The 22,378-nt window shown below is 37.6% G+C and overlaps 1 protein-coding gene across 1 annotated transcript in view; it reads right to left on the bottom strand.

Moving 5' to 3' along the window:
* Window positions 1–19,955, bottom strand: part of GUCA1C (guanylate cyclase activator 1C) — a 51,578-nt gene extending 31,623 nt beyond the window's left edge. The window contains exon 1 of the mRNA XM_072615753.1: window positions 19,737–19,955. Coding sequence (XP_072471854.1) covers window positions 19,737–19,940 — 204 coding nt within the window. The 5' untranslated portion in view covers window positions 19,941–19,955. The remainder of the gene's footprint in view (window positions 1–19,736) is intronic.
* Between the last annotated feature and the right edge of the window lie 2,423 nt (window positions 19,956–22,378).

Raw genomic sequence — 22,378 nt, 5'->3', positions numbered from 1 at the left:
AACCCTCTAACACCTAGGTCTATTTAAAGCAAAAAAGCGGTGGAAAGATAGTGGGTTCTACATCATTAGAGATTTTTCACTGGACTGTGCTAAAGGCATCTCAGACTACTCTTCATTGTGAAATTTTCAGGGTGAGCCTTTCCACTTTGGATAACGGCTATACATCAGAGTCTGATTCATTATTTTGTCAATTGTCTAGATTTAAGAAAGAAAATGCTAACAATGCATATTAATCTTACAAATGACATACCTACATTTTTTTCAGTGAATCAGTTAAGCATTTACAAGCACACCTATGCCTGAATTCAAGCAAAGACTGGATGACTCCTTGTCAGAAATTCTTGGCCGTGTGTGTATGTATATACTGTCAACCTGAAAGTTTGGTTAAGAAAAGGCAAACAGGCTACACACATGTAGTTTATTCCCTTAAAGCTAGTGATTATGTGATCACAGAGCCAGAAAACTTCTGACTGCTTGATGGAAGAATGACCAGGTTTAAATATACTTTACCATGAGAAAGGAACTTTCTTAGTTGAATAAGTTGTAAATTTAGTGAGACAAGACAATTAACAAAGTAGTGTCAGTTGGACCTTATGATTCCAGGATATCTGACTTTCCTCTATATAGCATGTGTCTCTGTGATATAAGATAAGGAAAAATTCCACCCCTCTGGTTGCAGGCATCCTGTCATAAATAGGTCTTTGAAACTGCTGACACAGGAAAGAGCATTTTTAGAGCAAAACAAAGCAGTGTGATTGATTAGTTCAGGTTTGGGCTCTTATTAAAGTGCAAAATTTATATTAAATGATTATCAATACACATATACATACACAAACATACATATACATGTATACAGACACATATACACACATATATGTATGTGTGTGTATGTATGTATTTATATACACACACATATGTGTATGTGTAAAACTTGGCCATACTAGCTGGTTTCTGAGGTGTCTTCCAATTTGGAGATTCTGTGAGACCCTTGTAATATCAAACTCCTTGTAAATCACTAAAGATGGTAGTTGTCATGCTAGTCTTTCTCTCCAAGAAAATGCTCTGACCCCTTATTGGGGGCAGTGACATAGGGATAGGTGGTGCTTTCAGTCAAAAGCTGTTTGTCAGGCAGAACTAATAGATATGTCACACTGCCAATCCTTCTTCTCCACCTCCCTTATATGTATTTTGGAATGTTTCATTTATATAATTTTTTCCATCACTCTCACTACCCACCTATTTCCTTTCCCACAACTCTCCTCCAAAATAAAAGCCCCTACCTTGTACTAAATGTATAGTTGATCAAAGCAGAGTCATACATTGGCAAGTCTGAACAGATATGCCTCTTTCTGAATCTTTAATCTACTATCTCTCTGCTAAGAGGAGAGTAGTATTCTTTGCTATTATATTCTAGAATCATGATTTGTCATTGCATTGATCAGAATTCCTACATCTTCCCAAGTTATGTTCCTTTACATAATTGTAGTCATTTATGACTTGTTCTCCTGGTTCTGCTCTCTTCATTTTGCATCATTTTGTAGATGTCTTCCCAGGTTTCTGTTCATTCTCTGATTTCTCTTCTGTTTTCCTTCTTTTAAATTAAACTTTCTTTCCTCTGTAATATTATGATCTGCAAACTTGCAATTTAAGATCCAGTCTCAGTAAACAGAGGCAAGCTTTCTAAGGTCCTAATCAATACTAACTGAATTGAATACAGAGCATCCAAACCTGTCTGCCAGGTTCATCAGCCAAGAGATCTGTACATCCTACATGCCTACAATGTCTTCTCTCCTCTCTGCCTCATAGATAATAAATAATAATAAAAATAAAATAACATTTCCATAGTGCTTGCTATGTGCCAGGCACTGGACTAAATGCTTTACAGTTATTTTATCTGATCTTCACAACAGCCTTGGAAGGTAGGTGCCATTAGGTCCCATTTACTGATAAGGAAACTGAGGCAGACAGAGGTTAAGCAACTTGCCTGGGATCACACAGATAGTAAGGGGTTGGGGCTGGATTTAACTCAGCACTTCCTAACTTCAGGTTTATGATCTATCCAATGTGCCATCTAGATGCCATCTGCTGTTACAAAGCAGTTCAAGTACCTTCTTTTGCATGAAAACCTTTTTGTTTCAGCCAGCTGCTAGACTGTTCCCTCCCAAATCATCTTGTATTTAACTACTTTGTGCATATTTGTATTTGTTCACTTTATAGTATATAAATATACACGCATGCACACAAATACAAACACACACACATATGCACACACATTAATCTCCTGACTGTGCTCCTGAAGGCCTCTTTTCCCATTGTTAAATTCTTCCAGGAATTTTTATTTTGGGTAAGGTCTGTAGACCAGCTATCCTTAATCCTCAGGCCTTTATCACCATGTCTCAGCTACCTCCTGACTCTGCTCTTGTGGGCCCCTTCTCCCATTGGTGGGTTCTTCCTGGAATCTCTGTTTTGGGACAAGCTCCCTTCTCCCCCCCCCAACCCCCACCCCCGACCCCAACCAACCTTCTCTGATTCCCTAAACTACACCACCATGCTCCTGCTTGGTTATCTCCTCCCCTACTCCCTTCTCAGTTCCCTTTTAAATATATTTCTTTCCCCCATTAGAATGGGAACTTCTTGAGGTTGGAGACTATCTTTCTTCTTGCTTGTATTTATATCCCCATTGCTTAGCTCAGCACCTTGGCACATAGTAAATAATAAGTGCTGTTGACTGACTAAGTTCCTTGTGAGTGGGGATTGTTTCATTCTTTGTACTTGCATCATATACTTTATACCTGCACAGTGCCTGGGAAATAGTAGGTACTTAATGAACACTCACTGACTGATTCGATGTTTTATTGTTCAGCCTGTAGGCTACTGGAGATGAGATTATAGTGATCTAAATTAAGTGTAGCCAGCAGAGAGGACCCCAGCTTATCCAGCCTATGGATACTATTACAACTGAACCACGGATGAAGAGAGGCATCTTTGTAGTTTGGAAGACTTGATTCAAATCCCAACTCTGATATATACTTACTGTGTGACCCTAGACAAGTCAATGAATCTTTCAATGCCACAAGCAACTCTGCAGTCGGGAGACCACATAAGGTTATATAACCTGCTGAGCAGAATCTGATCAACACTGGTAGAGGGAATTTCCTCCTTTGGGGAAAAACTGAGTCTGGTCCAAAATGAAACAAAATCCTACACTCCCCCCCCCCCGAAAAAAGATCATTTGATATAATAGTAGCAGGTAGTCAAAATGTGACTTTTCCTTTATGCAGTTGGGTCCTCTTAAATTACAATAGGAATGATGGATGAAAAATCAGCATCACTCTTGGTTGAGTTACTTTCATTTGAAAATTTGTACATTCCATGTAAACACCTATCCCTTTGTTCTCATAAATAAAAGAAGGACAAGAAATACAGTATAAGCCTGGAAAAGGGAAGAGAGTCTGGAGAAACAACAGAACTCTTGGTAAGAGGGTATCTCTGTTTTATATAAATTAATAATGAACTAATAAAATAACAAGATAGTGGTTACATCTGTACCAACAGCCTGCTACAATTCTCTAGTAACATCTGCTAGATTCACAATTGCCTGGGTAGCGGTATATTCGATAAGGATAGCACATTCACCTCTGGGGACCCTGGAGCAAGACGAATCTCCTGTTCATCTTGTGCTATTTACAACTCTAGCTTTAAACCTTAGTTTCCTCATATGAAAAATAAGGGACTGGGACAAGACAATCTCTAAGCACTTTCAGCACAAAATTCCATCTTCTTTATCTTCTCCTTTCTACCTTGGAACAAAGCTCTGCATTCAATGGACAATCCATAAAAATTTTAATGGCAGTCTCTGTCTTGTTACATTTCTAGAAAGCGAAGTGCGTTGAATGCTGGGGCTATTTCCTTAACATCATAATCACCATCATCACATGAGAATTTATCAAGAGCCTACTGGACTAGAAGCTCTAGGTCATTGCCCTTAAAAGATCACAGCACAATGGTTTACATTTTAATGGAGGCTTAGTTAGACTGTGTACAGTAATATGTCTTATTACCAGAACACTAATGTGTCCCAGTAAATGTCTTATTAACAGTAATAATAATTAAAGTCACTTTATAGGCCAGGCAACAAAAGTAGAAAAAGTCTAGATTGGAGGGCACCAACTAGGTTAATGAAAATCAGCAATTATGACAGAATTTACAGGCCAGATTTTCTGTTAAAATAATTTAAAGTCTGGTTCACAGAGAGATTCCTCAGCATCACACTAGAGAGGTCATTTTCTGAATTAAAAATGTAATCTAAGTTCATTGCCAATTGTGCCCTATGTCATAATCCTGTGGTAACCAGATCTTGGAGATTTCCATTCAATTAATTTTCCCCTTTTCCTGGGACAGTTTACAAGGTCGGGGTGGAGTGAGATGGAGGGGAAGCAGGATCTCAAAAATACAGCAAAAATGAAAATCTGAAGCATAGGAGTGAAATAAAAAAAGGAAAACAATAGGAAAGCAATCAATATATTTTTATAACATATCACCTTATTTTTTTAAAAGTTTTATTAATGCATTTTGTTTTTACCTTACAAATTACCACTACCCAGGGAGAGATCTTTTATAATACAGTATAAACAACTAAGCAAAACTAACAATGCAGTGACTGTATCTGAAACTAAATGCAGCATTCCATACTTGTAAACAATACTCTACTTTTCTACTTTTTAAAAAGTATTTTTAATTAACAGAAATATATTTTTTCTCACTCCCACCTTCTCCCTAATGATAAAAAGAGGAAAAAAAACAAAGTCCTTAGAACAAATATGTATACTCAAGCAAAACTAATTCTCTTATTGACTAGGTTTATATATGTGTGTATATATATATATATATATATATATATATATATATATATATATATATATATATATATATATGCACACACACACACACACATACATACATATATGTCTCATTCTGCATGCTAAATTCATCAACTCTATGTCAAAAGGATAGCATGTTTTCTCATTGGTCCTCTGGTATCATGGACAGTGATCACATTGATCAAAGTTCTTAAAACTTTCCAAGTTTGTCTTTTACAGTGTCGCTGTTGTATAATATTGTATATTGTAATATTGTATAATATTGTATATTGTTTTCCTAGTCACATATACATAGTAAGAGTAGGAGTTTGGACAAAAAATTTGCAGTGTAGAACAAAGCCTTATCATGTCCACCATTTTTGTTTTTGTTCTTTCTTTTTCTGTGCTTTATCTACATGATGTACCAAAGCATTTTTGAGGACCAAGAAAAAGCATGGAGCCTTAAACCCAGGTAGCCCTTGAATGTTTGTTGAAAGGCTGTTCCTGAAATGATTTTAAGGGATGAAAGTTAGTCATCAGAAACTGATTGAAAGTTAAAGTGGAAGTCTGGAGGTAGAGGCTTGGCACACAGACGATATTCATGGTGAGCAGAAAGAAAAGCCCATAAGGCCCATGAGTTTTAGATAGCTAGTCTATGTTCCCCAAAAAAGTTGCCCTCTGGCGATTGAGACTTTGCTTCCATAGGAAAAAGCCACAACCATCTAAGGCTCTAGAACCTGGTATTATTCATCTTGTAGAAAATGGATGACTTTCCATAAATTTCTTCCTGGTCTGAATACTAGATATGTGGAAGGGTCTGGTCTGCCTTCTCCTTGAAAATACCACAAGCTTAAGTCTCAGGGCTCTAAGATAAATGAATGATGACAGAGACTATTCCTTCTCTTATGAGAAAGAGGTAATCCCTCAAGCTGAAGCGTTAGCTAAAACCCAGAACATGGTACCAAGGGGAAATTTCCACATCCATGTATCTAGCAGAACAATGCCTAATAATGACTAGGGGGTGGGGGAGAAAGGGAAGGAAAAGGAATAAGCATTTATTAAGTGCCTACTATGTGCCAGGCACTGTGCTAAACACTTTATAAATACAATCTCATTTGATAAAACTAGTGGGGAACAGGCTCAGAACAGAGAAATGCCCAGTGAACCAGTATGATGGCCCCTGAATAAATCAGTGGCCCTGTAACATTAGAGCTGTGAGATGTCTGTTTGTGCACCTAATATTGTCACATGTATTCCCCAGACCCTCCACATATGTGGGCTGGGTCAAATACATTCCCTTCTTATACTTCCACACAAGTTCCATAGTTGTGTCTACTTTTCCCACTGTTGGTATATGTATTTATTGAAGACTGGCCCCAGGACTTTTTGGGAAATGTTCTGTTAGTTTTCTTACTATTCTTTTTCATTAAATGTCTTCATTTCAAATTAACTACATCTTCTGAATGACTAATAAAACTAAGCATATTGGTGGGGACTTATGTGTTATACTTTTGAGTTGGTGTAGAACCACAGAGTACCTTTATGACAGGAGTAGAATTTCTGTGTGTGTGTGTGTGTGTGTGTATGCATGCATGCATGCGTGCATGTGTGTGTAGGGATCCCCATGGGAATATTAGGGTGTCCATAAGTGATGCATATAAATGAGAGATCTGAGGTCTTAGAAGAGAAATGGCTTGCCAAAGTCACATAGGTAGCAAACAAGACCAGGATTAAAATATAGCTTTAATAATAATGATGATAACAACAAGAACAAAATTAATTTACATCCATTCTTTCATTTGATTCTTATAATACTTTTTAATAATAATTACATGTTAAATAATAAATAATTTTCAAATTCCACAGGTATTTGAAGGGTGATAATTTAGCCAAGGATTCAGATTTATTTTCTATGACTCCCGATGGCAGCACTAAGACCAAAAGGTGAAAGTCACAATGAGGCATATGTGAGCTCAAAATAAAAACTTTCTAACAATCAGAAACAGAGTTGTAACTAATACAAGGGCAAGTGGAATTTTGCCCCACGATGTCAACATGCCAGGGGCTACACTTGCCTCTTGGGGGGTATGAACATTCTTCTTGAACTCGGTGGAACTAATGTAGGAACTGAACTAAACTATGATCCTAATTCCTCCTCCCCTCCCAAAGACTGAGGTGGTGTCAGGGGAAAGATTATGTTCCTAAGGCATTAAGAGTGAAGAGGACTGTTTTTATTTTGTTCTTGTTTTATCTTTGACGGAAATATCCCTTTGTGAAAGATAATTCTGTGTTAAATGGTTAAATGTAATTGTGATAGTAGTCACTAGGTCCCTAAAATGGAGAAAACATAATTAGTGGGGACCCAAGTCAATGGAAGAGAAAAGTGATTTTTCCAATGCTTTTGTGATACCAGAGAACCCTATAGGGGCAAAATGTAACAAGCCTAGCCTTCAGGTGGAGCCAGAAAAACCATGCTGCACAGGAAACAAGTCTTTCCAAAATACATCATACTTTTCACATCCTCACAAATTCCTCCTATAATTCTCTATCAGGTGTTTCTTTGAAGTCATCATTTATGACAGGTCTAATTAGGAAGAAGTTTTACATCAGCTCCTTATCTGTCCACATATTTCTTATGGATCTTTGTAGATCACAGATAAAACACTTACTTTCTCCTTGATTTCATGATGAAGAAACATTTTGCAGGAAGTCATTTTCTCAACTGACACTTCTAAACTGCCTGGAAAATCTACTCTTCTCAACATTTTATCTGACCCTTAAAGCTATAGTAACAGTATCTATTGTTTGTATGAGAGATGCATTAGAAGCAGGGATTACACTCGCATGAAAGAATTCTACTTATAGATCTAATTACAATGTTTCCAAAATGGAATGCACTTGTTTGTGATGTAGAGAGCACTTCTGTTACTGAGCTATTCAAGCAGAGGCTGCATGCTATAGACGATGTGGGAATGGTATATGGAAGATTCATGCTTTTGATAAAGTTTGGCCTAAATTACCCGTAATGCTTCTGTCAACCCTAAGAGTCTATGATTTTAGTGGTATATGGCAGGAGACTGTTGCTAAGGAAAGATTATTTTGTGGAGGTAAGAAGCCTTGAATTTTGTGTTTCTCAGTGAAAAAAGGGTAGATAATAGCTGAAAAGCTAAAAGGTGGATGAGAACTGTATGCGAAGTTATGGCTTTCTCTGATTTGGCTGTATCAGGATTTATAACTGGAAGGGACCTTAGAGATTATCTATCTTCCTGGGGCAGCTAGGACAATGGACAGAGCACCAGGCTTGGAGTCAAGAAGATTCATTTCCCTAAGTTCAAATCTGCTCTCAGACACTTATTAGGTGTGTGGCTCTGGGCAAGTCACTTACTTAACCCTGTTTGCCTCAGTTTTCTCACCTGTAAAATGAGCTGGAGAAGGAAATGGCAAACCACTCCAGTATCTTTGCCAAGAAAACCCCAAATAGGGTCACAAGGAATCAGACACAACTGAAAAATGACTGAACTACTGTAACAAAGCCTTTCTTCCTCATTTTTCACATGAGAAGACCAGGCCCCAGAGAGATGAAGTGATCTGGCCAAAATAGCACAGATAGTATGTAATAACTAGTTATTCAAGCTAGTTCTTCAAACACCAAATTAAATTATTTAAATGGAACTAGTACAATGGCAAGTGTACCTAATACTTTATGATCTCAAAGTATTATTGTGGGGCATTCTAATATTTTCAATTTGTACACACCTAGGACATAATCTTGGAGGCTACCAAATGCAGCCTCCTACTCCATGACAGAATTTTCTCTACACTAGACCTAATAGAGCATTATCCAATCTCATTTTGAACATTTCCAATAATGGAGTTTTTATGACAATTTTGCGATATTCCATCCAGATAAAACTCCTCTATCATATTCTTTCATGTCAGAGTCAGATTCTTAGAACTAGAAGAAACTTTTGAAACCTTTACTAAGGATAAAATGTATCACAGGATTTAGATCAAGAAGGGACCATAGAGTTCATATTCTTAAATCTGATGAAGGAATTGAAGTCTCCAAAAGGGAAATGACTAGCTCAGTTAAGTGAAGAGGCACTTATCATGTGCATTCCACACAGTAGCTATTTAACAAGTGATTGCTGAGTGAATACTTAAAGTCAACAAGTCAACTACTTAGTAAGCAGTTTCTACGGCACTGAGTGAGGCTAGGGATACAAAGAAAGGTAAAAAAAATAGTCCCTTTCCTTGAGCTCACAATCTACCTAGAGAGGCAACATGCAAACAATTATACACAAACAAGATATATGCAGGAGAAGTGAAAGCAATCTTAGAGGGAAGGAAATACCAATTACAACGATTGGGAAAGGACTCTTGGAGGTAGGATTTTAACTGAGATTTGAAGAAAGTCAGAGAAGAAAAGGAAAGGAGAAAAGGAAGGAGGACAGTTCCAGCGAATGCCAGCGGGAATGCCAGCGAAAAATCAGGGAGTGAAGACATGGGGTATCTTGTTTGAGAAACAGCAAGGAGGCCAGTGTCACTCACTGGGTAATAGATTGCTTACACTTTTTTGGTATACTTCAGGGTGTAGGTGATGCTGCTTGCATAATAACACTTTAGAACAACATTATACATGTAAGGAAAAGGAAAGCGTGTGTGTGTGTGTGTGTGTGTGTGTGTGTGTGTGTGTGTGTGTGTGTGTGTGTAAGTCCACAATCTATTTGATGTACTCCCCAGTCACTTTTCTAAAATTTTATTCAGGTGTTGAACTTTTTAGGGGGCCAGATTTGTCTAGTTCTGAAAGAGGTACACTGATGTCCTCAATGCCACGGTTTTACTGTAGTTCTCCCTAGAACTTAAACATCTCCTTTAAGTATTTAGACACTGTGTCTTTTTGGTGCGCATTATGTCATTGTCTATGGAATCTTTAAGTATAATGTGCTTTCCCTTTTCATTTCTTTTCACCATCTATTTTTGCTTCATGGTTGTTACCTCTGTTTTTTTGAGTCCTGCTGGAGTTTAATAGATTCTTGTTCCAAACTTTTACTTGAACACTATGTGAATGAATCTATGTTTCAAGAGTGTTTCTTGTAATTAACATATTATTGTATTCTTCTTTCTATTCTACTATCCCCTTCCATTTTGTGGATGAGTTTAACCCATTTACATTCATAGTTATGATCATTAATTTATTATTTTCCCCCTTCCTATTCTCTTAATCTTTTTCTTCTCTTTCCACCTGTCCCATTCTTTCCAAAGTAGAAGATGGTGGTGAGAGAGAAATACACAAAGCATGAGTTACCTTATGCTTGATGCAGACTACTGCCACTCCTCTCTCTCTTCTCTTTCCCATTATCTAAACCCCAATTACAGGTTCTTTCTTTTAATTCCCTCTTCACAATACAACCTCTAACAATAAACATTAAAGTTTTGTCCATGAGTATAATCCCTTTGAAATCTTATTCCTCCCTCTTCTGATTCCTGTGTGTGCGTGCGTGCGTGCATGTGTGTGTGTGTGTGTGTGTGTGTGTGTGTTATCCCTGAGTTCAGGTGAAAGAGAGGTTCAAAGGGAAGACCATTCCCTCCACCTCTTCCTCTTTGTGTAGTCTTCTATCTATGCCCCCAGATTATGTTCTGATCACTACTCAGTCTGGTACACTTCCTTGATCCTTGTTGGAGCAGTTGTGGGAGAAAATAGTTTCAAAGTTAGGCACGTGTTTATACTCGGTCCAAAAAGAAGCCTCTCTTGAGAGTATATGCTGATCAGATTGTCTAAGAAAGGGATTCTTGAACCTGGGGTTACTAATTGCCTTCTACCTTTTTCTTACCTTTTCTGAGCACAAGTCAGAGACTATATAGCTGAGAGTAGCCTTTCCCAGCTAAAAAGTCTTGGGAGTAACTGGCACTGAAAGACTTCCTGCAAGAATACATGGCAGCAAAAATTAAAGGTCTGGCTACTGAGGCTGAGAGAGGAATCTAATCTTGGGTATTGTTTTTGGGTATCCTCAAGTTCAGCAGTTCCTGAATAGTATATTTGGGGTAATGGATCTTGTAAAAAGAACAAAAGCTTTCCTGATGAGGTGTGTTCTTTGGAGGAGAGGGGGATTGGCTACTTGGAGAGCAAAGCCAGTGGATGATTTAGACTGGGTAGATAAAATGAGAGAAGAGGTTTGGCAGCCTCTCTGCCACCTCCTCCCCAACTCCAAGTACGTTTGCCTTCCAGGGGAAGTTTAAACCACACAGTGGTACCATGAGTTTTGAGGAGACTATATTTGGATACTTTCTGGGATAGAGGGACTCACCAGAATGCTAAACAATTGCCCAATGGTATTCCAAATTCAATTTCATTCCACGGAGAAGTGATAGGTGTTTAATTTATTTTTAAAATCTGGTTATGGGATATAGTCATAAATATGCATTTGTTAACATCAGTGCTAAGGGAGTCCTTGTATCTACCTTTTCAGATACCTACACATGAGCTACACCTTGAATATATTAAATTTTCTTGAAGCAACTCCACATGGAGGCAGTGAGCCAAAAAGAGAAAAAGACCCCAAAGGATTAAGCTTAGGACATAGAAACCTAGAGTCCTGGGATTCCCTGAGACATTGGCAACATAGGTAATATGACAAATAGTTATACATTTTAAAAAATCAGTATTTTATATATGATATAGATGGCAAAATACATATTTTGATCATTATATTTCAATATAATTGGCTTCCTTTTCAATATTATATTTATAATTTTTGGTATTTATAAAGATTATTCTGAGAAAGGTCCATAGGTTTCATCAGACTGCCATGACACACACAGAATTATCTAGGGCAAATGATTTCCCTAAAAGTCCTATAGCTAATAAGTGGTAAGAGTGGGTCATTTCAATGAGTATATACACACAAATACATACACAAATATACACAGACACAAATATACACATACACATGTATATATATATGTATATATATACACCTCATGTATGTATATGTACATGCAGGTATATCTACGTCTATCAATCTATCATCTATTTCTCTCTCTGTCTCTCTTTCTCTCTCTCTCTCTGCATATCCTTTGTAACCTGGGGTCTGCAAACTTGTTTTTATTTTCCTTTGTAATACTGTGTATTTTATTTTATGCATTTAGAAACATTATTCAGAGAAGTCCAGAGGCTTCCTTGGATTGCCAACATCTAGTGACTGATATCTGGTGCAAAAAAAGGTTAAGAAGTCCTGCTTCAGACAGAATCTGGTATTAATTAACCTAAGGGGAGGAGTGAGCTGCCCTTAGGGTACTGACTAAGAAGTACAGTAAATTTTTCTAATACCTATCAGATTTATAAAATCCTTGAGTGCAGGGCTATCTTTTGCCTCCTTTTGTATCCCTAGCCTTAGCACAGTGCCTGGTTCCTAGTGGGAAGTTAATAAATTTTTTTTTTATTGATTGTTTGATCATAATGTCCCTAGGTGGTCATATTCTTACCTCATAGCTTACTAGTTATTATGAATTTTAAAATTGAGGTCTCTTTCTTTCTTATCCCTTCTAGAGATAATGTACTTGCAGACACTGGGGGGTGGGGGGGGGATGTTGAGACCCAGTTGCAAGAAATTTGCTTTTGTACCAATCCGGGTACTGTGTCATATACATAGTTTTGTTTTGGTTTTTTTTTTCAGTGCTTTATAGCTTATAAGGCATTTTATATACACACTCTCATTTGATCCTTACACAACCTTGTGAAGTAGGTAGAATAGGAATTATTATCCCAAGTTTACAACTGAAGAAATTAAGACTGAGAGAGATCAAACCTTCTTAACCTGGGGTCTGTGAACTTTTTATAGCTATATAAAGGTACACACCCACATACATACAATATAGAGAGATAGATAACTGTAGCTCATGATCATTTCCTTTGTACTCATATATTTTATTATATGCATTTATAAACATTATTCTGAATGTTTATTCATATTGAATCAGTTGAATCATATTTCATTATGATGAAACATAGATTTCATCAGACTGCTAGAAGCAACCATGATACATAGAAAATGGCTAAAGACTACTGAGAGTTTGGATGATTTGCCTAAATGTCATACTACTAAGAAGTAGCAAAGGTGGGGCATTTCAATTAAATTCACTAACTATTAATTAAACTTAACTGGTCTGACCCTGAGCTACATGTACTTTCTTCTGAACCAGAAGGTGTATACAAAGATGCAAAACATTCTTTTTTTGTCCCCAAATTGCTACAACTGAACTCCTTTCTAAATTTTAAAAAGTTTACTTTGTTTATTAATAAAGGAGTGAAATAATGTAATCATGCTATAATTTATCACTACTCATTTCAATAAGGAAAGTATAGGATAGCTGGGGTGTCCAGATCATACAGTGATGACCCAAATCATTCTTTGATTTGGTTTTGTTTTGCCCTCTGGGCAAACCTGGGAAATGCAAAATCCTAACTGGTGGCATTATATGGGAGACATTTTAAAATTCTTTCTCTTAACCTGCCATTGACAGAGAATGAATTAGCTGAAATCTATTCAAGACTTCTAACACCAAATTTACTGAGAGTTTCAAAAGCACAAAGAACAAGGGTATACACACACACACACACACACACACACACACACACACACACACACACCACAGATCGGTTGCTGAAAAGAAAAATGCACCTTTATAAAAACCAAAGAAGGAATATCTCCTATAATACATTCTTTCATAATTGATAGGCTTAGTTTGAAAATGGAAAATAATTTCCAGTTATAAATATGAGATATTTTGATTTTTAAGCATTTTCTATGAGTAAAAGAGGACTCCCTCCTCTCCTACCCTCAGTGATACTCAGTTATCCAGAAGCCTCACCTATCTTAAACCCAGCTGAGAACCAGGAAGGAAACAAAGGAATGACTTCAAGTAGCCAAAGAAGATGCCACAAAATCCATGAACAAAAGCCATGGTGCTTGACCCATAGTCCAGTTCCTGAAGTTCTCACTCAAAACCTCTTTAGAATATTTTTTACATAATTTTAAGAAAGTGATTTCTCAGTCCCGAAATGAAGTAATGAAACACCAAATTTGAGAAAAGGGAAAGGAGATTGTAAAGACAGGCATTTCAGGAGAGAGAAAAAGTACAAAAGCAAATGCAGGTAGGGCTGGGGCACTTAGGTGAATAATGCCAGCTCAGACAGCTACTTGTCACAGTGGATTAGAGTGCTGCTCCTGGAATCATAAAAACCTGAGCTCAAATCTGACCTCAGATACTTATTAGCTCTGAGAAAATCACTTAACCTCCATCTGCCTCAGTTTTCTCAACACTAAATGGCTATTATAATAACATCCACCTCCCAGGGTTGTTGTGAGAATCATCATAAGAATAATATGTGTAAAGCAGTTAGCACGGGTACCTCGTACATAGTAGGAATTTGATTAATGCAAATTCCCTCACCAATAGTCCCTGAATGTACCATTGTATCATATCACAGTATGAAAATTAGTGGTTATATTTATGACCTTTAGCCATTTTTACTGTGAGTGTATTTTTAAAGGAATTGATATATTTTTGCATAATGGGAAGATCTTTCCCATCTGTTAATAGACCTATATGACCTGCTTGAGCCACATGGAAGCCTAAGTCACATGAGTGTGTGACATGAAGCCTGCTGAACAGGTGAAACAGGAAGAGGTGGAGCTACAGCAGAACAGTTAGAGCTGAGGGAGAGAGAGAAAGCAGGCAGCTGACTGTGAGTGAGAAAGCCTGTTTGTGATTTCTTTAATGGAGCTGGTTTGTGGGAAGCCTAGCAGGGGAAGGCTTGGGGCTGGTGTTACCCTCTGCATTGTTATTGTGTATGGATTTCTTTGTTGCTGTGATGGATTTGGCTTTCTGGCATCTGAATAAATGTTTTTCTTCTGCCTGCTATATGGAGAGTCTGTTGTATTTCATGATTCAGAACTGTGCCACCATAGGTGCTGTGAATATTGCTTTGGCGCAACAGCCATCAAGAAAAAGGTAACAAGCTTAGCATTCTTGGTTTAGGAAGATAAAGAGGTATATAAAAAATGGTAGCAAGATTTCCATCCACAATCATTGAAATTAAAAGACAGTAAGTCTGGGGTTTTCAGGGAGAAGCCTTAGCTATTTGGAACAACTCATTAAGGAGTCATAATATTAGAGATCCTATGCCAACACATCTGCAACTTCCTCAAAACCATCCTGCTGCCCACATTACAGACTATGCTCTAGAAAAATTTCTGTTCTGGAGCCCCACTTTCCCAATTGGTGATGGTCTCTCCAAGAGCACCATTTTAGTAAAAAACAAGACCAAAATCCAAATCAGCCAAACAATAACAAACCTTCCAGCCATGCTTCACTTAATTCCTTCCTTTCAGAATACCTCTTCAGCCTCTGCACCAACTATCTTGCTGCCATATGACATCACTGTTCCTCTTTCTACAGGACTCCCCTGCTTCACTCCTATCCCCTCCAGTTCCAGAACCATGAACCACAATCAAATTAAATCTGCTATTACTCCTAGTGGGATTGAAGGGAGGAGGTATCAATCTGTTTCTTCAGGACTTACCTCATCATCTCTGTAACTTTCCAGATCAAAGCAATTCCTCACTCTTTCTTTCCTTCACTTCTCTCCCTCCCTTTCTTCCTCCCTTTCTTGATCTCTCCTTCCTCCCTCTCTCCCCTCCTTACTTTCTCCCTCCTTCTATCCTTCTCGCCCTCCTTCCTTTTTTGTTCTTTGTCCTTCCTTCCTTCCTTTCCTCCCTCTTTCCTTTTTTCCTCTAATTTTATGGAGGAGGAAACAACTAGTTCACAGCCTAATCAGAACTAGACCCTAAGTCTCTTGTCTTTCAGCTACACTACTAATTTCCACTGGGTTCTAAAGAGACTAAGTTTTATTATGATTACATATTTTAATGAATCACCACTTCTTCCTATTTTCCAGCATATAACAACAAAATACTCTGATTTGTCTGTGTTGACTTAAATGTCCGTGTGTTGTCCAAGACCATTCTCTTAATTTCCTTTGAATCACATACATATTCACAGACTCCATTTTGAATTGAGATCCACTCTCAGATCAAAAGTATCCGTGCTTCCCCTGCCTAGATTCAAACTGCACCCAAGCAGATATCAGTCTCTATAACAGATAATAAATGTAGTATGAATTTTTATATCTTTCACACCCTGAACTGAGCTCCTTCTCACACAAAGGGTTTGTAAGTCACGAGATGCCTGTTTGGACATTCTCTGCATGTGTGTTTCCTCAGCAGTGGTCAGCATTCAGACAGCAAGTCCCACTTTCAAATCCATCTTCTTTTTTTATTAATTTTGTCTCTGGCATAGGAATGCTGACAATCATGATAGGTTCAAAATGCCAACATGAGAGAGACGCAGCAGGCATGTAAAGATAGCAACACTTTGGGGAAAAGGCTGAATCTTACAGTAGCTCAGTTCCTTATCTAACTAGATTCTAATGGATCATTAAAAGAGGTTGGCTAGTGGGGGCCATGGGAGGAACAACAGAAGGGGGACCATTAAAGACCTACGTAAAAGACATTAAAGTTTTGTGAAAGACACACACACACTTAAAGGTGCCATATACTCCTTTGTGATTTTTCCTAAAAGCGCAGATCTGATCATGTCACTCCCCTTCTCAATAAACTCCAGTGGCTCCTTATTGCTTCTAGGATCAAATACAAAATGCTCCAGCATTCAAAGCCCTTCGTAACCTCACTCCTTCCTACTTTTCCAGTCTTCTTTCACCTTACTCCCCAACAAGTGGCCACTCCAGTCTTCCTGATGAATATCTGGCCTCTGGACCCTGATGGCTCTGGAGGAGAAAGTGAGACTGGTAATCTTGCACAGCCCTCCCTCACTCAAATCAAAGTCAACAGCAAGTCATGTCATCATCTTGATGTCATGATCCACTTTGAGAATGAGAGACAAACACAACCTCAACAAGTGCTCTTCTATCCAATGACACCAGCCTCCTGGCTATTCCTTGAACAAGCCTCTCCATCTCTTGGTTCTGGACATTCTCTCTGGCTGTCCAACATGTCTGAAATGTTTTCCCTCCCCATCTTTGCCTAGTGACCTCCCTGGTTTCCTTTTAAGTTCCAATTAAAATTTCATTTTCTATTCTGGAGAGCAATTTGGAACTATGCCCAAAGGGCTACAAAAATGTGCATACCCTTTGACCCAGCAATATCGCTACTAGGACTATATCCCCAAGAGATCATAAAAATGGGAAAGGGTCCCACATGTACAAAAATATTTATAGCAGCACTCTATGTAGTTGCCAAAAACTGGAAGTCAAGGGGATGTCCATCAATTGGGGAATGGCTGAATAAATTATGGTATATGAATGTAATGGAGTACTATTGTGCCATAAGAAATGATGAACAAGAAGACTTCAGAGAGGCCTGGAAGGACTTATATGACCTGATGCTGAGTGAAAGGAGCAGAACCAGGAGAACTCTATGCACAGCAACAACCACAGTGTGTGAGAGCTTTTTCTGGTAGACTTAGATTTTTGTAATAACACAAGAACTTCTGAAAAAAAAAAAATCCCAATGGTGGACCTCAAGGCAAAATGCCTTCCACACTCAGAGAGAGAAATATGGAAGTCACTCACATAATGTAGCAGATCATGTTTGTGTATGTGTATCTGTTTGTGTATCATGTTCTGATTTGTTATACGGATTCTTTCATTTATCTTAGTCTGACTACATAGCATGACTATAGTGAAAATATACTCAATAGGAAAGTATATGTAGAATCTATACAGAATTGTATGCAGTCGTGGGGAGGGAGGGAGGTAGTGGGGGGTGGGTGGGGAGGGATAAAATCGCAATTGTATGGCAGTGATTGTTAAACATTAAAAAAATAAAAAAAAAATAAAAAAAATAAAAAAAAAAATTTCATTTTCTAGAGGAAATTTTCCTAACCCTCTTTAATTGTGCCTTCCCTCTGTTATTTCCTTTTTATCCTGTATATAGCTTGCTTCATAAATATTTATATTTGCAAGTTGTCTCCCCTGTTAGATTGTGAGCTCTGTGAGGGCAGAAACTGTCTTTTGCCTCTTTTTGTACCCCCAGTTCTTAGCACATAGTAGATACTTGGTAAATGTTTATTGGCTGATCTGCTAAGTCTAAAATTTGCTTCAGTGTTCCTAAGTGAAGAATATAGGGAAAGTCCAACTAATCTTTCCACTGGGTTGTAAACTCTTTTTGGTTAGGAACTTTATAACAATGATTGGAAAGATGAGATCTCCCCCACTACCATCAATTGTCTTAAATTTGTATGTGAAAATTGTGAATAAATAAAATAGATTGAAAAAGTCTTAGTCCTTGCATATGTTTTCACCAGTTTCAAGATTTCATCTTTGAAGTCTCCTATTTCTGTATTTTTGACAGGTAGTGTGGTAAAGTGACTTGAGAGCTTTCTTGAAGTCAGAAGATCTCAGTTCAAATCCTGCCTCTGACCCTGCCTCAGCCACTGAAGGTCTCAGTTCTCCAGGCAACACTCTGAGACTATAAATTGCAGAGAAAATACTGCCCTGCATGAGTAGAGGGAGTTTTGGTTTTTTTTTTTCAGAAGTATCCTATCTTAATGAAATCATAGGTTTAGTCACTATTTCTATTTCTGTATTTAGGAAATTCCCAGGTCTTAGAGGCTATCATAAATTTTCTCACATCTTAAAGGAAAACCAATTGGTTTTGATTTTACCCATGTCATTAATTCCATCTTCCTTTTTTTCCCTTCTGTTTCTCACTTCTGCAATTTTTTAAGGTAATATACAATTTTCCTCCAGTAATTTTCTGGTTCCTCCCTAGTTTTATTCTTGGAAGACAGCATCTCCTTTCTTTTTAGACAAAGCCTTTTTTCCCCCATTATGAAACTTCCACTTTTATAAGTAGTATTTAAAAAAAAAATCTTACCTGTAAGGTGGAGTTTTATAACAAGCAAAAAAAAGGAGGGGACTTAAAAATCATAACCAAGATGATGTCTTTTGTTTATTACAAAATCCCTCACTTTATAATTCTAGATTGGACATTTTCACTAGGGTTGTTGTTCAAGGCCCTTCTTTGACTTATTCCTGTCTTGTATCATTCTTTCCTTTGCTCTGACTTGAAATTTTACATTAAAACATTATTTTACATTAAAACAAACAAACAATACTAAACCCAAACAGCTTAGGGGAAAAACCTAAATTTAACTGTGTGTATATGTGTGTGTATGTGTGTGTGTGGAAACAAAACAAAACAAAAAATGAAAAAAGGCAATTTCTAAAAAAATCAAAACTTATCCTAAGTTTGTAAAAATTAATTTTAATTTTCAAATTAAACTGATCAGTTATGAAGATCCATTTTTTAAAAAAAGAAACATTCCTGCTTTGATTGGAACATAGGCATATTGTCTGTTAATTTCCATTGATTTACTCATCAAATCTAGATCTAATCACACTTTTAAAAGCAGAATTCCATAAATTGCTTTTCTAGAAAATGTCACCAATGCCTAAAATACTTTGAAAAACAGTCTTTGTAAATCAATCTGCACTTACTGGATTTATTTAAATAACGCCATGAGAATTCCACACAGAGATTTAATTTAGTTTTTAAAAGAAAGCACTACATGTAGAACATTTCCCAGTGCTCAGTGCCTCACCCCCAATTATCTTCACACAGTCAGTGCTAACAGTATTTAATGACTCACTCTCCTACAAGCTGTGCATTCCATGAAGACCTCCTCATTTAGAAAGATTTACTTTTTAATTCAGGTAATTTTTTTGTTTTTTGTTTTTTAAAGGAGGAGATGGAAAATTACAACTAAATGAAATGAAAGGAAAAAAAATCTTACCTTGTTCTTGTCAAAAATATTAAACAGTTGGTCAGCATATTGATTCGCCCTTTGATTCAGGCCTTGAAGACCCAGAAGCGCTTTAAACTCATGCAGTGTTTGCAGTCCAGATGGGCATTCAATCATAAATCTCCTAAACCATACATGGGTCTGGGTAGCAGTGATAACAGTTTGACCACCAGCTACTGATTCCTTGCCCCCCATTGGGATTCCCGGGTTTAACAGCTTTCTCTTTGAGGCTGTTTTCATTCATGTACTGATTCCTAAATGAAACTTGAAACTCAAGTGTGCCCCTAAACAGCCACTGTAAACCTCTTACAGCTTTAGGCTAAGTAAGAAGAGAAAGCTGGTGAGATTACCATGACTGTTCATTCTGAAAGCAAGAAGTGACTACAGTTAGATGTTATCCTCAGTATGGGTGTCCAGCAGGTTAGTGTGGGCAAGTCTTACCTTACCCTGGATGCTAAACTCTGCCTGTATTGATTCCCTAGAAGGGGACAGGATGATCTTAAGTAAACTTTAAGTGGGCATCTGGAGACTTGAGCTCTAATCTCATTTGGCTCTACTAATTGATGAGCACTTGGTTTCTATCTGTCTCAGTTTTTTTATATGTAAAAATAGGGATAATAATAACACCTACCTCTCTTAGGACTGTTGTGAGGATCAAATGAGATAATAATTACAAAGTTCTTAGCACAGTGATTGGCACTTAGTAAGTGCTATATAAATGTTAGCTATGGTTATTGATGTTATTAATTTATTACTGGCAACTAGGTGGAATGGTAGAAAGAGTGCTAGAACTGGAGTCAGGAAACCCTGAGTTCAAATCCAGCCTCTGAAAAAACTAGTCTTACTAGCCTTGTGAACTTGGGCAAGTCACATCACCACTGCCTGCCTCAGTTTCCTCATCTATGTAATGGGGACAATAATGGCACCAACCTCCCAAGGTTTTTTGTGAGGATAAAATGGAAACTATTTGCAAAGTGATCTGCATGACTTAAACCACTACATAATACTGGTTATTATTACCAAATGCTTGCTATATTGTTCTATATGTTGGGAATATAAGGGCAAAAATGATGTTCTCTTTAAGGGGAGGTCACTTAGACTTCTCTGTGCTTTTAATTTATCCATCTGTGATAATGGAACTAAATAATCACCAGTTACTGTGATGAGCACTAGGAATACAAAAACAAAGAATGAAACAATCCCCACTACGCTATCATCTCTCAGGGATATTGGGATTCCACAATGGATTCCAGATGTAGAGTTAGAAGAGACTTTGGAGCTCATGTAGTCCAAGTCCCTTACTTTACCCATGGCCCAGGGACTTTAGGTGATTTACTTAAGGGCATGGAAGTAGAAAGTGCCAGTATTCAAGCTCATATATATACATATATATTCAAGCTCATATATATATATTCAAGCTTATATATATATATATGCATGTAAACAGGATGAGGAGTATTGGTGGAAGCTCAGACTATTATAATGGCCAGGTGAGTCATCTTTCTAATCATTTGGGAGTCACCTCTGATTAGGAATTCCTGAGTGTTGTTATATGGGTCCATGATTCTTCTAGAAAGAATTTGGACTTCTTTTTCAGCTACATGACAGTGTAGAGCATTGGACCTGGAGTCATTTAAAACCTGAGTTCAGATGTGGTTTCAGACATTTATTAGCTAGGAGACTCTAGGCAACTCAACCTGTTTGCCTCGGTTTCTTTATCTGTAAAATGTAGCACCTATCTCCTAGAGCTGTCATGAGGATCAAATGAGATAATGACTGTAAAGTGCTTGGTACATAGTAGGCTATGTGTTAGCTATATTACTGCTATTAATGTTATTTTCAAAATACTCTATGAGTCATTACTTTGTCATTCCCGGTCATTTACATTTGTAATTAAAATAGATGAGAAAGTAAGGAAAAATGGGAAGGGATCACTATTTTGTTGGCCAAAAATTTGGAGAAAATGCTCATCAAGGTGGTATGAATCTTATGTTGTACTGTGGTAGTCTGTAGAGTACACCCTGAGGCTCAAAAAACATCTCTGGAAATATAGGTGTCGGATTCTGATGAGGAACAGATTTTAATAGTACCATTTCTGGTCAAGAAGTGGTCAGTGAATCCCCACCTAGAATAATAGACAATATCACATATATTCATTCTCTATTGAATGTTGCTTGTGCATTCTATTATTTTTTGTTGTTATGAGTTGTTGGTGCTTGTATCCTGTAGCTATATAATAACTGAATTTGTCGATTCATCTTCTCTGTTCCTGCAGTCTCTGAGTCGTCCCCCCCCCCACCACAGTTGTCACATCTCATCCCCTCTCAACCCAAATCCTAAGCAGCTGCTTAAAGGTCCTTTCTAGGGAGCTATCTCCTTCATCTCTAGAAGCTTACAGGAGGGTTCATGTTTACATGCCCCCATCTACTTGTCAGAACGGAGGATAATGAGCCCAAGTGGTGTTTACTGGTACAATACAGAGCTAGAGAGTGGATGATGTAACCTAGGATGAAGAATCCTTAAGGCCTAATCTATCACCACTTAGGGTCTAACCTATCACCCACGATGATGGTCAGAAACAGCTGATATGCTTTGTGGACACTTCTTCTACTGTGATGGTAATAGGCAGGCAA

The sequence above is a fragment of the Notamacropus eugenii genome, chromosome 5 (assembly GCF_028372415.1).
Source record: "Notamacropus eugenii isolate mMacEug1 chromosome 5, mMacEug1.pri_v2, whole genome shotgun sequence".
Lineage (NCBI taxonomy): Eukaryota > Metazoa > Chordata > Mammalia > Diprotodontia > Macropodidae > Notamacropus > Notamacropus eugenii.
The sequence above is the reverse complement of the archived record's forward strand: the minus strand, read 5'-3'. Positions and strand labels throughout refer to the sequence as shown.